We start from the raw sequence: 15,373 nt of genomic DNA, 5'->3' as shown, positions 1-15,373 counted from the left end.
ATCCCACCCAGGAGATCAATTTAATTTACTTATGGGGCGGGGGGGGGGGGGGGGGGGGGGGGGGGGATGAGACATTCAGGAAATTTCAGAAAAATGCTTTTGTACTAACGTGACAGAAGTATTGGAGATCAAGTACTGGAGTTATAGACGTGTGCTTCAACAGAGAATTGAGACATAAATGGGAACTCTGAATCCCATCTGAATAATGGCTGCGGATCAGAACTGGAAATGTTTCATCGGATTCTGTTAAAAAGAATAGTTGGGGCAGCACGGTGGCCTAGTGGTTAGCACAACCGCCTCACGGCGCTGAGGTCCCAGGTTTGATCCCGGCTCTGGGTCACTGTCCGTGTGGAGTTTGCACATTCTCCCCGTGTCTGCGTGGGTTTCGCCCCCACAACCCAAAAGATGTGCAGGCTAGGTGGATTGGCCACGCTAAATTGCCCCTTAATTGGAAAAAATAATTGGGTAATCTAAATTTTAAAAAAAAGAATAGTTGGGATATCAACTATTGCCCTGATGAGTGCAGCTCCAACAACACAAGAGGAGCTCGACACCAGAACAAAGCAGCCCGCTTGGTTGGGACCCCATCCACAAACAGTCACTCCCTCCACTGCCGGCACACATTGGCAGTAGTGTGTACCACCTACAAGTTGCACTGCAGCATCTTCAGCAGCATCTCTGCCACCTTGAAGGACAAATACAGCAGATGGATGGGAATGCCAATACCTGCAAGTTCCCCTTCACTATCGCTGAGTCGTAATCCTGGAACTCCCTAACAGCACGGTGAATGTACATACACCATATGGACTGCAGCGGTTCAAGAAGGCAACTCACCCCCACCTTCTCGAGGGCAATTAGGGATGGAAAATAAATGCTGGCCTAGCCAGCGATACCCACATCTTATGAAATAATCAACAAAAAACATGGATGCACATTTATCTGTACAGGAGCAAGAGTATTGATCAATAGGAGAGAGCTGACATAGTGTGGAAGCAGCTAGCATATTCACTTGGCTCAAAGCTGATCCTTGGGCATAAAACCAAAAAATGGCCAGCACAGAAGGTGGCCATTCGGCCCATTGGTACTGTGCTGCCTCTTTCTCAGAGCAATCTAGTTATTTGCCCTCCCTGACTCTTTCCTCCTCACACCCCTGCCATTTCTCTCCTTCAAATACTGATCCAGTTCCCTTTTGAAAGCCACTATTCATTCTCTTTTCCCACCCTATCAAGCAGCTAGTTCCAAATTCCACCCACACGTCGTGTAAAGATGTTTGTCTTCATGTTGTCTCTGGTTCTTTTGCCAACCACCTTAAATCTGTGCCTCTGGTTATTGGCCCTTCAGCCATTTCAGTTTCTTTCTATTTATTTAATCTAAACCTGTCATGGTTTTCAGCGCCTCCATCAAACCTCCTCGTAGTTTTCTCTCTACTTTGAGAACAAATCCCAGCTTCTCCATCTCGCATCCCTGAAACCATTCTAGTAAATCTCTCCTAAACGCGCTGCACGTCCTACCGTAAGGGTGCTGTCCAGAATTGGACACAATGGACAAGCTGGGGACAAACTACTCTTTTATTGTTTTATCACGGGTCCTCACTGCAAGCTGCATTCTCTTAGCAACTGCCTAATGCTGAACCAGACTGTTCACAACCTTAGTGATGGTGCAAGCATCCACGTCTGTAATATTACCTAACTTGGCCTATGCCTCCACTCATCTATTGCTGAAACCCTCACCAGTGTGTTTGTTACTCCAGGCGACTATTCCGATAAATCCCTGGCTGGTCTCCCTCCATAAACGTGAGCTTCACCAAACCTCTGCTACCCGTGTCTCCTTACTCACATCAATTCTAGTTGTCCTAACACCTCTGGGCTCGCTGAGCTAATTGGCTCCTGGTCAAGCAATGATTTGACTTTAAAATTCTCATCCTTGTTTTCAAATCCCTCCTCATCTCTGTAATCTTGTCCCAGCCCCATACTCCTTCAAGGTATCTGCACTCCTCCAATTGCAGCCTCTTGTACATCTCTGACTTGGAAATTGCCCGATTGGTGGCCATGCTTTCAGCTGCTAGGATCCTAAGCTCTTCAATTCCCTTCCTAAATCTCTCGACGTATCTTTCTATCTACCGTTAGAACACTCCTCAGGGCGGCATGATGACCCGGAGGTTAGCACTGCTGCCTCACGCCGCTGAGGACCAGGGTTCAATCCCAGCTCCAGGTCACTGTCTGATTGGAGTTTGCACGTTCTCCCCGTGTCTGCATGGGTCTCACCTCCACAACCCAAAGAGTTGTGCAGAGTAGGTCCCTTAATTGGGATTTTAAAAAATTGGATATTCTAAATTTTAAAAAAGGACACTCCTGAAGATCGGGGCTGGATTCTGTTGGTCGTTCTGGGTGAGTGTGCTTAACACTCAATTTGGCTCTGTTTCTTTACTTAGCTCTGGAGTCGCCAGGTATCGTTAAGATATCGCCACAAGTTCAATGTGAAGTTCAAAGCAATACAACCATACACCAATTAGTAAGTTCAAACAACTGAGTTTATTATAATACAATTATAATAACTACCCATGCACATGCTAAAAGGATTAAACTATTCCTACCGCTAAATAAACTTATACTTATCTCAAAGGAACTGCCGGGTCAGGGAACAAGGCCTCTTGCTCTGCTCTGGTCTGCAGACTTCAGGTTGGTATAAGTTAAAGGGGTCAGGAGTGTCTATCTCTGGTAGCGATCGTTGTGAGACACTTACTTGCTGGCGGCTGCTGTCCCAAACCTCTAGCTCTCTCCTTCAAGGCCTTCTTGGCAAATGCTGGTCGAGGTGCTGGTCCACAGGGGAGGGCTGGTCAAGAAGAATGAACCATGTGTGGGACCTGTCTTTTATAGGTCTCAGGGATCCACGCCCCTTTGGGCGGACTCCCTTACCTGCTCAGAATCGATTGGGTCTCTTCCCAATTGATATGTTTGAATCCCCTCCCCCAATACTGAGGCTGTTCCTTAGCTACTGGGCGGGCTTTCAGGCTCTTTGTTTTCGAACCTCGCTGGTGCCTGGTATTCTTTACAATGTTGCAGTTACTTCCCCATTTGTGTCCATTGTCTCTGGAATCGTTCCATTAATATGCTAACTATCCCAGAGAGTGCCTCATTAGTATGCGGAATGTTCGTTTCGGTGCTGTCTGCTTTCTTAGCAGACAGAATCCACACCTTCTTGGTGCAGCCTACTGGGGCTGCAAACATTGTCCATTTTGACCTGTATGCTTTGCGTTCCTCCATTTTGTATTTAGGGAATGGCCAACTTCGGTGGCTACACTTCTTTGGTCGCCGATGACGAAATCGTGTTCGGCGAGTGGCCGGAGAATCAGAGTTCCCGACCAAATCGGGAGTGGCGCGCTTTCGCAATGTTCCGCCCTCTCTGTGTACGCCGCGTGATGTATTGACAGCCTCAGGACATTGCCTGAGGCCCACCGCCCGATGCTCCGCCCCCGACCGGCCAAGTTCCCGAGGGCGTGGGTCGCGTGTGGTCCCATCCGTCAGGAACTCGGCTTCGGGGGCTGCAGACTCAGTCCAGAGCCGCCACACTGGGGGAAGGGCCGATCCGCGGGCAGGGGGGACATTATCAGGGGCTGGGGGCACCGTGGGGGCTGTTGTCCGGGCACACAAGCCGGTCGAAGTGGGGGGACTATTTTGCGGGCCAGGGCCGCGAGCGGTCACCACCGTATGCATGCCCGGCCACGGACCCGGCAATTCTCCGGGCCTTTTCGGCAGCTAGAGCCAGGTGCTCTACGCTGCCGGCATGCTAGCCCCCAGCAAAACTGGGAATCGGTGGCCGTTTTACCCCAATTTTTCCATCATTTCCACCCCGCCCTGGCATGGAGACATCGCCCCAGAATCAGAGAATCCAGCCCCCAATCTCTTTTATTTAGCTGCCCTAGTATTGAAACCTGTGGCTCAATACTAAATTTTGTTTTACAACACTCGCGGGGGGGGGGGGGGGGGGGGGGGTTGGCGGTGAATAGGGGGCCAGGGAGTTTGGAGGCCTGGGGTGGGGCCATACTAACTGGGCGGGCTAGTTAATGGGAGTGCAGTGGGGGGTTGCCATGAGGTAGGTGTAGGGGAGGGGGATGGGGTTGTTGTTTTGTTTGGGGCGGGGGTGGGGTTGTTTTGTTTGGGGCGGGGGTGGGGTTGTTTTGTCTGGGGATGGGGGTGGGGTTGTTTTGTCTGGGGAGGGGGATGGGGTTGTTTTGTTTGGGTAGGGGATGGGGTTGTTTTGTTTGGGGCGGGGGTGGGGTTGTTTTGTTTGGGGATGGGGATGGGGTTGTTTTGTTTGGGGCGGGGGTGGGGTTGTTTTGTTTGGGGAGGGGGATGGGGTTGTTTTGTTTGGGGCGGGGTGGGGTTTTGTTTGGGGTGGGGTTGTTTTGTTTGGGGGACGGGGTGGGGTTGTTTTGTTTGGGGAGGGGGGTGGGGTTGTTTTGTTTGGGGAGGGGGATGGGGTTGTTTTGTTTGAGGAGGGGGATGGGGTTGTTTTGTTTGAGGAGGGGGATGGGATTGTTTTGGGGAGGGGATGGGGTTGTTTTGTTTGGGGAGGGGGTGGGGTTGTTTTGTTTGGGGCGGGGGATGGGATTGTTTTGTTTGGGGAGGGGGTGGGGTTGTTTTGTTTGGGGAGGGGGATGGGGTTGTTTTGTTTGGGGCGGGGGATGGGGTTGTTTTGTTTGGGGAGGGGGATGGGATTGTTGTTTTGTTTGGGGAGGGGGTGGGGTTGTTTTGTTTAGGGAGGGGGATGGGATTGTTTTGGGGAGATGGATGGGGTTGTTTTGTTTGGGGAGGGGGATGGGATTGTTTTGTTTGGGGCGGGGGATGGGGTTGTTTTGTTTGGGGAGGGGGATGGGATTGTTGTTTTGTTTGGGGAGGGGGTGGGGTTGTTTTGTTTGGGGAGGGGGTGGGGTTGTTTTGTTTGAGGAGGGGGATGGGATTGTTTTGGGGAGGGGATGGGGTTGTTTTGTTTGGGGAGGGGGGTGGGGTTGTTTTGTTTGGGGAGGGGGATGGGGTTATTTTGTTTGAGGAGGGGGATGGGGTTGTTTTGGGGAGGGGATGGGGTTGTTTTGTTTGGGGAGGGGGATGGGGTTGTTTTGTTTGGGGAGGAGGTGGGGTTGTTTTGTTTGGGGCGGGGGATGGGATTGTTTTGTTTGGGGAGGGGGATGGGATTGTTGTTTTGTTTGGGGAGGGGGTGGGGTTGTTTTGTTTGGGGAGGGGGATGGGGTTGTTTGTTTGGGGAGGGGGATGGGGTTGTTTTGTTTGGGGAGGGGGATGGGGTTGTTTTGTTTGGGGAGGGGGATGGGATTGTTTTGGGGCGATGGATGGGGTTGTTTTGTTTGGGGAGGGGGATGGGATTGTTTTGTTTGGGGCGGGGGATGGGATTGTTTTGTTTGGGGAGGGGGTGGGATTGTTTTGTTTGGGGAGGGGGATGGGGTTGTTTTGTTTGGGGAGGGGGATGGGATTGTTTTGGGGAGGGGGATGGGATTGTTTTGGGACGATGGATGGGGTTTTGTTTGGGGAGGGGGATGGGGTTCTTTTGGGGAGGGGGATGGGATTGTTTTGGGGAGGGGGATGGGATTGTTTTGGGACGATGGATGGGGTTTTGTTTGGGGAGGGGGATGGGATTGTTTTGGGGAGGGGGATGGGATTGTTTTGGGGAGATGGATGGGGCTGTTTTGTTTGGGGAGGGGGATGGGATTGTTTTGGGGAGGGGGATGGGGCTGTTTTGTTTGGGGAGGGGGATGGGGTTGTTTTGTTTGGGGAGGGGGATGGGATTGTTTTGGGGAGGGGGATGGGGCTGTTTTGTTTGGGGAGGGGGATGGGATTGTTTTGGGGAGCGGGGATGGGATTGTTTTGGGGAGGGGGATGGGGTTGTTTTGGGGAGGGGGATGGGGCTGTTTTGTTTGGGGAGGGGGATGGGATTGTTTTGGGGAGCGGGATGGGATTGTTTTGGGGAGGGGGATGGGGCTGTTTTGTTTGGGGAGGGGAATGGGGTTGTTTTGTTTGGGGCGGGGATGGGGTTGTTTTGTTTGGGGAGGGGAATGGGATTGTTTTGGGGAGGGGATGGGGTTGTTTGGGGAGGGGAATGGGGTTGTTTTGTTTGGGGCGGGGGAGGGTTGTTTTGGGGAGATGGATGGGGTTGTTTTGTTTGGGGAGGGGGATGGGATTGTTTTGTTTGGGGAGGGGGATGGGATTGTTTTGTTTGGGGCGGGGGATGGGGTTGTTTTGGGGAGATGGATGGGGTTGTTTTGTTTGGGGAGGGGGATGGGATTGTTTTGGGGTGGGGGATGGGATTGTTTTGTTTGGGGCGGGGGATGGGGTTGTTTAGGGGAGGGGGGTGGTTGCTGACAAGCACGTGGTTACTGTGACACAGCTGGAGAGGGAGTGATGACAGTGGACATCCGAGGGTGGGCCAGGAGGGTCACGTGACACGAACCCCCCTACCAGGCTGGTCAAGTGGAATGTGAAGGCCGGTCAAACGGTCACACATGTTCGCGCACCTGAGGAAACTAAAGGCAGATGTGGGGTTTTTCAAGAGACGCACTTAAAAGATAGGGGATCAGACGAGGTTGAGGAAAGGATAGGTGGGACAGTGTTCCACTCGGGACTGGACATGAAGACAAGGGGGGTGGCGGTGTTGGAGAACAAGCGGGTGGCGTACGAGGTGGGGACCATTGTGGCCAAACCCTGGGGAGATTCATTATCGTGAGTGAGAAGCTGGAGAGGATGCTGGTGGTCCTGGTAAATGTTTATGCCCCAAATTGGGATGATGCAGATTTCATGTGGCGAGTGCTGGGAAGATTCCTGACCTGGACTCGCACCGGTTGATTATGAGGGTGTGGATTTTAATACGGTTTTAGAGACTAGCTTGGACTGGTCGAGGTAGGGGAAGGTGTCGGCAATAGCGGAAGGAGCTGAAGGGGTTTATGGAGCGTAATGGAGGGTGGGGGGCGGGTTTGCGGTGGTTGGACCCACTTGAGGTTTGGTATGGCGAGAACGAAGGAATTTTCATACTTTTCCCATGTGCAGCAGGTGTAATCCCGAATTAACTTTGTTGTGGTGGACAAGGCTTTGCTGGGGGGAGTGTTCGTCTCGGAGTATTTGACGATCGTGGTCTCCGTCCACGCGGCACACTGGATGGATTTGCGAATGGACCGGGGTGGAGCCCAGTGCCCGCAGTGGAGGCTGGATGTAGGATTATTGGCGGATGAGGTGTGTGAGCGGATGAGGGCCTCCATTCGGGGGTACATGGAGCTAAATGATAGAGGTCACAGCCGCCACGTTGTGGGAGGCACTAAAGTCAGTGGTTGGGGGGGGGAAGAGTTTATTTCAATTTGGGAGCATTGGGAGAAGGAGGAGCGAGCAGAGATGGCAAGGCTGGTGGAAGAGATTCTGAGGGTGGACAGGAGGTACTCGGGAGGCCCCGAGGCAGGGTTGTTGAAGGAATGGCAGAGGCTCCAGATGGAGTTCGGATTAGGGGCTGGTGTAGCTCACTGGGCTAAATCGCTGGCTTTGAAAGCAGGCCAGCAGCACGGTTCGATTCCCGTACCAGCCTCCCCGGACAGGGGCCGGAATGTGGTGACTAGGGGCTTTTCACAGTAACTTCATTGAAGCCTACTCGTGACAAAAAGCGATTTTCATTTTTTCATTTCATTAGTGTCCATGAGGAAGGTTGTGGGGCAGCTACGGAGGGCCAGTATATGAGTATAGGAAAAAGGCGAGCAGTATACGGCCCATCGGCTGAGGAAACAGGAGGCAGCGAGAGAGGTTGGTAAAGGACAAGATGGGAAGTGTGACCCAGTGGGGATGAATGGGGTGTTTGAGGCGTTTTACAGAAGATTGTATGAGTCGGAGCTCCTGGCTGGGGCGGGGCAAAGGGAATTACAGAGGTTTCTGGACGGGTTGGTGGAGGAATTGGGGCCCCTATTGGGTTGAGGAGGAAGATAATGGAAGGCATGGGGGCAATGCAAGCATCGGGCCTGGTTGGGTTTGGGGAGGGGGGGGGGTCTGGGGCCGCTGCTGGTGAAGGGGTACAATGAGGCTAGGGAGAGGGGGAAACTCCCCCTACACTATCATGGGCATCCACCTCCCTGATATTAAATAAGGACAAGAATCCGGATCAGTGTGGATCGTACCGGCCGATATCGCTATTGAATATGGACACCAAATTGCTGGTGAAGGTGTTGGCATCACGAATTGAGGGCTGCGTCCCAGGGGTGATAATCGAAGACCAAACGGGGTTTGTGAAAGGGAGAGCGGCAGGAGGTGGAGGTGATAGTGGCGTAGGACGCGGAGAAGGGTTTCGACCGGGTGGAGTGGGAATATCTGTAGGAGGTGCTGGGGCGGTTTGGGTTTGTATACTGGGTCCGGTTGCTGTACAACGCACCGGTCGCATGTGTGTGAACGAACTGGGTTATTTGGGGATATTTCGGGCTTCATAGCGGGGATGAGGCAGAGGTGGCCCGCTCTCCCATTTGCTTTTTGCCTTGGCTGTAGAGCCATTGGCATGGTGCTTAGAGCGTCAAGGAATTGGAAAGGCGTTGAGCACTGCGTCTCGATGTACGCGGACGACCTGTTATATATTTCTGACCCATTGGGGGCATTATGTAGATTTTGGAGGACTTTGGCCGGTTCATCGGGTACAACATGGGAAAGTGCGAGGTGTTCCCGATTGAGACCAGATGCAGGAGAGGTTAGTGGGGGCGAGTTTTAGATACCTGGGTATTCAAGTGACACAGGGTTGGGTGAAGCTGCACAAGTTCAATTTGACTGGTTGGGGGGGCCAATGAAAGGGGACTTCAAGAGGTGGGATGTGCTGTCGCTGGCGGGATGACTGCAGACAGTAAACATGACAGTGCTGCCAAGGTTCCTGTTCGTATTTCAGAACCTCCCGATCTTTGTCCTGAAGTTGTTACTTAAAAAGGTTAACGCACTGATCCTGGGTTTGTATGGACGAGGCGTTGAGGTCTGCAATTGCCGAATATAATGAACGACTACAGGGCGGCGAACATCGGCATGGTTAGGAAATGAGTCGTGGGGGAGCAGTCGGCATGGAGGTGACTTCTTGTAGGGGAACAGGCTGAAGGAGATTGTTAACAGCGCCTCTGCCAGTCTCGCCGGCAAGGTACTCTGCGAGCCCAGTGGTGGTGTCGGCCTTGAGGGTTTGGGGCAGTGGAGGCAGCATTTGGGACTGGAGGGAACCTCGGTGTGGCACCACTCTGTGATAATTATAGGTTTGCACCGATGCTGGATGCGAGGTTTCAGGACGGCGGAAGTTTCGTGAAATTAGAGGACCTAGAGGAAGAATATGAGCTACCGGGGGGGGGGGGGGGGGGGGGGGGGGGGGGGGGGAATAGTTTCAGGTACCTGCAGATTTGGGATTTTGTGAAGAGAGAGGTGCCATCCTTTCCTTGGTTACCGCCCATGGGGTTGCAAGACAAGGTGCTGTCGAAGGAGGAGATAGGGGAGGGGAAGGTGGCTGAGGTCTACAAGGAGCTGATGGAGTGGGAGAGGTCCCCAGTGGGGATAGAAAGCAGAAGTGGAGGAGGAGCTGGGTAGAGAGGTGGAGGCCAGGACATAGGAGGCGCTGGGGAGAGTGACTGCGCCCTCATCATGTGCAAGGCTATGCGGTTTAAAGTAACTCACAGGGCACATATGATGGCTGCTCGGATTAGTAGGTTTTTTTGAGTACGTAAAGGATGTGGGTGGTGCACCGGGAGGCCAGTGAATCACTTTCACATGTTTTGAGCATGTCTGAAGCTGAAGAGATTCTGGCAGGGGTTTGTGGATATAATGTCCTAGGTGTTGGGGGTGAAGGTGGCCCAGAGTCCAGAGACAGTGATACGTGGGGTGTTGGAAGATCCAAGAGTCCAGGGACTGAGAGGTCGATGTCTTGTCCTTTGCCCCCGATAGCCGGAGATGGAGGGACTCGGAGCCGCCCATAGCTGGGGTGGGGGGAAGAGTATGAATGACGTGGCAGAATTCCTGAAGACGGAGAAGGTCAAGTTCATGTTGAGGGGATCGGTTGATGGGTTCGCTCGGAGGTGGAAGCCTCGTGAAGCCAACGGTGAGGGTAAAGGGGTTAAAATGGGGCAGGCGGGATGGGAGGGGGCACGTGGGGTGGGGCGGGGGGAAGGAGTGGGTGTTGATTATTTATAGTGTTATATAATTTTACTTCTGCTTTGGTATTTCAATGAAAATGCTTGAATAAAGTCTTTTTTTTAAATAAAAGTGTGGCTGTGGCACAGTGTTGAGTCATAAGGTGCAACCTGACTGTGCCCTGCTGAATTGTGCAAGAGGTGCAGTGATCACACACAGGCTTAGCAGAGGAAAAGATCTGGTATAGATCAAGGCAACTTTTTGATGCACAATCATCCATCTACTCATCAATGCTGGAAGTCTTACAAAAGACCGGATTCAGAAATTGGAAAAACACCTGTCGAATTCTTCCGAGTGCAGAGACAATGGGCTACATTTGGAGATGGGGGAAGATACCCAGGGGCTGCAGACAGGTCCAACAACCAATCACAGGGGCCACAGCCCAGCAGCAGTACCAGAAGCTGTTGCTGAATTGGTTGTGGCGACATGTCACCACCACTCCACCCTCACCTTTTTGCACCATTTTATGAGCTCCCCCCCCCCCCTCCTTTTTCAGAATGTCAAGGGACGATGGCTCGATTCTCTCTTGTTGGAGATGGTTATTGCCTGGCATTCGCAGAGCACAAATAGTACTTGCCACCTATCAACCCAAGCCTGAGCATCATCCAGATCTTGCTGTAAATGGACATGGTCTGCTTCAGCAGCTGAGAAGTCAAAGGTGTCCCCACTTCTTTTTTTATAAATGATTTAGAGTGCCCAATTAATTTTTTCCAATTAAGGGGCAATTTAGCAAGGCCAATCCATTTTACTACACACCTTTGGGTTGTGGGGAGCGGAACCCACGCAACATGGGGAAAACATGCAACTCTAGGATCAAACCTGGGTTCCATGAGGCAGCAGTGGTAACCACTGTGCCACCGTGCTGCCAGGTGTTCCCACTTCTGACCTCATGACGGAGGAATCATTGATCATGCTGGTTGGACCTCAGACACAACCCTGAGGCACTTATATCCTGGTAGAGATAACTGACCTCCAACAACCACAACCATCTTTATGGTAGGTCTGACTCTAACAAAGTTTCTTCCCATATTCCCATTGACTAGTTTTGCTACAACTTTTTTGTTGCCTTGAAATATCAAGCGGAATAACCCCAAGTATTTTTGCTCTGCATGTTCTTTATTTTAAAAAGAACCTGGATTGTTACACACCTTTTGGAATTGATAAATAGCCGGGAGCAAATAATTACTGGGATTTGAGGAGGAGTGGGGCAATTCACTTTTCAAATTGCCCTAATGGCCTCCTGTGTTATGGTAAAGTCTCAGCATTCATGTCTCCCACCATTTGTAAAGTTACTTAACCACACAAAATATTGTGTACCCTTTTGCTTCCTGCAGTGTTCATACATAGGTAAACAACTCACTGCCACATCAACATCTAGATCAGCCACCTCATTCATTCTCACCACTTTCAACTAAACCACCAACTTCATCTCCAGGCCCAACACATGGGGTATCTTGCATGTCATACTTAGTTATTTTATTAAACAGGTTGCCTTTATGCAAAGCCTCTTGTAGATCACCTGACACCTAATTGACTCCCATTATAAAATATATTCAGTGAGAGATTTTCCAAGAACGATGACTGGTGAGATTTCACTGTCTAGGTTTCACATTTGGCAGGTACAGGATGGAGGTTGGCTGCAGTATGCTCATCTCAGATTGTGTTTCATGTCCTTAAGAGTTTTGTTGAAATATAACAAAATACAATGGGCAGCAGAGCTTAGGGTCGTGAAATCATGATGCAGTGTTAAGTCTCCTTTATTAGAATGTTGCTTTTAAAGTTAGGAATGGATGTTTCTACCAAGGTCTCCCATTAGCTGCAGAAAAAGGATAGCCTTGTAGAAAAGCCAAAACATTTACAAGACACTGTCTGAGATTGGACATGTATATGCTAGGCCCAAGATTGAGTAGAATACAGAACATACATAGAGAATTTTCCTGCACTTTTTGGGGGCTCAAGTGGAGGATACAGGTTTGTGGAAGTTATAACTGCAGGATTAATAGGGTATTGTAATTCTAAATTGCTCCTTGCAATCTGCTGCTCAAATATCAAACATAAATGCTCACTTACGCCTTAGCAATAATCAATTATTATCCATATTGTCACCTCTGGACCATTGGGACAGACTGGACTCCATTAACTTTAAAATCTTTACATTTTCTTCATAAATTACAAAATGCTGCAGTCAACATTTCTGCAAGTTTTATCATCACAACCAAGTGTGGTTTGTTTCTGGGAGACCTGCCTCAATATGTGGATGTAAATGAGAAGTCTGTACAATCCATGTGTCTTTCACAACAAAGCTTTCATTACTCCTGAACAGGAATAGATTTTGCTCTGTTCAGACATGTATAGGTACTGAAACTACTACAGATCAGAACGGATATCCTTCCACATCCACCCTCCGTATGAAATGCAGTGGTACAGTCCCCAGATTTACCCATCTCCATTCATGAATTTAAAGCTTTGCCGTACTTATGGAAGTTGTCACCTAGCTATTTTGTCAATGTGCCCATCCCTTCACAGCTGGGCCCAAATCACTAGAAGGGTGGGAAGCCAAACAGAACTCAGTAAGTGGTGAACAAGAACCATGGCAGCTACTCCTCCTCTCACACCTGATGCAAAGACCAACTATAATGCTTCTACTGCTGATGACGGGCAATTAACCAGAAAGATCAGTGCATCTCCTTCTCCATCATCCACAATTCCATGGACATCACAATCTAATTGTACCTCACGTAGCCATTTACATACTGTCAGAGCATGAGTCATGTCATACAACAGCAGCCCATGAGCACATAGACATCAAGCTATTCCAGTTGCCAATCTTTTTCCAATTTCTTATTTGAATTTAATGTGAAGATTAACTCTATGTATGTTCTGTATTCTACTCAATCTTGGGAAGATGTGAAGATGCCTGCGCTGGACTGGGTTGAGCACAGCAAGAAGTCTTACAACACCAGGTTAAAGTCCAACAGGTTTGTTTTGAATCACTAGCTTTCGGAGCACTGCTCCATTCACCTGAGGAAGGTGTTGTAAGACTTCTTATTGAATTTAATGGGCCAGGACATCTGAAGAGTTTGATTTTTGCTGCTAACTGGTTTTATCCATCAGTTTGAATACAAAGATCAATTAGGATCAGCAACTTGGATATATGTCAATTTTTGGGAACATTGATTAAAAGCACACATAGCTTCATAGTCACACCTGTGCAACCCATGAAAACAAAAGATCATAATGGTTCTGATCATAGGACATAGGAATTAAGAGCATGAGGCAATTCAGCCCTTCGAGCCTGCTCCAGCATTCAATCAGACCATGGCGGATTTCTTCCCGGTCTTAAATCCACCTCCCTGCCTGTTCACCATATCCCGTTGACCCGTTTTTGATCAGAAAAAAATCTATCCCATGCATCCATCCCCATACGATACAGCCTATGCAACCTTAGTCAAAAACTGCCAGAATAGAAATATCATGCTTTACCCCTCTCCTCATTACCTAGCCCAATGAGTATCAAAGTTTATTGAAGCATCCAAATGGAGGTCAGCAAACACCACACCAAAATGTACGGTCTACATACTGCTGCTATTGACCAAGACATTTGATGCTTCAACTAATTTGATTAAAGGTGTTTGCAAATGTTTTGTTCGTAGGAAGAAAGCACAGGTGTCGTCAACAATTCTGGCAGTAAAATGAATTTTAATGGAAATTTAAGATATCCAAGAATGTTTGACAAAATTAGCCACGCTGTCGATTCCTCTTTAAAAGAGAGACCGTAAGGATCCAGTGCATGAATGAAGCATCCTAGAAAAAGATTTTGGAAATTTCAACCATTTTTTATTCAATCAACTTGTACATACTTGAAATTATGTAAGAGGAGACAAAATTCCATGAACTATATATAAACTTAATATTGGATCTCTAGTAATCAAGTCACTCACACAAAAATGAAATAAGTCCAGTTTAATTCTGTTTCTACAACCGCATATTTCCAAGAAGCATCTGCGTTGCAGGATACAATAGATTTTGGGATATGGGTGGAGGAGTGTCCTCATTAAACTATTACAACCATTGCAGAAATGACAGTTCTACTGAGCCCTCCCAAAAATCCCTAGGATGAAGCAATATTGATCAAACACGTTTCATTTTACCTGCTTGCATTTCTCAGCATATTAAAAGTAACTGCAAGTGGACTTTCATCTAATTTCACATTTTTTTATACAAAAGCTACACAGTGTTACACTTCAGAATACAATTAAATCTATTATGAATTAGTGCTCTACACAATTACTTCAGTTATTAAAAATCAAGAACGGCTATAACATTGCCACTATAACTTAACACTACAATACTATGTTAAAAGGAATATCTTTTACTAGTCTATTCTACTTCAAAGCAAGCTACATCAGTACCATTACAGAGATTTTTAAAAAATAATAAAAAATGTTAACAGGCAAGGCTAGAGTTTTTAATAAGTTCCATCTCTTGATCCAATCTTGAGCGTTCTTTCAAAGTAGGCAGCCATTTCCAAATCCATTCCATTCCCTCCAATACTCCTCGACCAAAAGGACCAGAACAAAAAGTTTACTTTGACTGTTCCCATAGGAAACTCAGCTTTTTGTTAGTGTCAGGCACTTTCTGAGAAACTAGCCCACCCCTCGAGCCCTCTCAGCAATTCTACAGGCCAATCACAATGCAAGTTCATTCAGACAGTATAACTGCAGAAAAGAAAAAGAAACTTGGTCATTATAAAGCACTTCAACAGAATACGATTAAAGTTATCAATTTAGTCAAATTTTACCCAAAGATTCAAGTGGAAATTGTAATGGTGCAAAGTTAGTTAATATAACTTTTATATGATGTCCATACCTATTATGAAGATTATATTTACAAGTCTGTATCAAACCAGGCCAGCTGATTACTGTCACCTGGGGGAAGCCCATCCATCAAATCCTGGGCGTGTCCAAGGTCTGGCAGCCCATCAACCGGGTATTCAGCACCAGGGTGGTGACCACCCATATCATGCTCCATCATCGGGTCAATACCCATGGTGTCCTGTCCATATCCTCCTGGATGGTAAGTGCGAAAGCTAGCATCTATATTCACAGAATAACGGTAGGGCAAGCAAAAAGGGAAACGGGTCAAGCAGAGGGTGTGGGAGGGAGGGGGGAAATAAAAGGAGAATGAGAACC

The 15,373-nt window shown here is 48.8% G+C and overlaps 1 protein-coding gene across 2 annotated transcripts in view; it reads right to left on the bottom strand.

The window, feature by feature from the left end:
* Positions 1-13,996: 13,996 nt before the first annotated feature.
* Positions 13,997-15,373, bottom strand: part of LOC119965779 (catenin beta-1) — a 38,176-nt gene continuing 36,799 nt past the window's right edge. For both annotated transcript variants that reach the window (XM_038796598.1, XM_038796597.1), the window contains 2 exons: positions 15,051-15,277; positions 13,997-14,899 (listed from right to left, as the gene is read on the bottom strand). In XM_038796598.1, the coding sequence (XP_038652526.1) occupies positions 15,069-15,277 (209 nt within the window). In that variant the 3' untranslated portion in view covers positions 13,997-14,899; positions 15,051-15,068. The remainder of the gene's footprint in view (positions 14,900-15,050; positions 15,278-15,373) is intronic.

The sequence above is a fragment of the Scyliorhinus canicula genome, chromosome 5, assembly GCF_902713615.1.
Source record: "Scyliorhinus canicula chromosome 5, sScyCan1.1, whole genome shotgun sequence".
Classification (NCBI taxonomy): Eukaryota; Metazoa; Chordata; class Chondrichthyes; order Carcharhiniformes; family Scyliorhinidae; genus Scyliorhinus; species Scyliorhinus canicula.
Note: the sequence above shows the minus strand (reverse complement) of the source record. Positions and strands in the feature narration are given on the sequence as shown.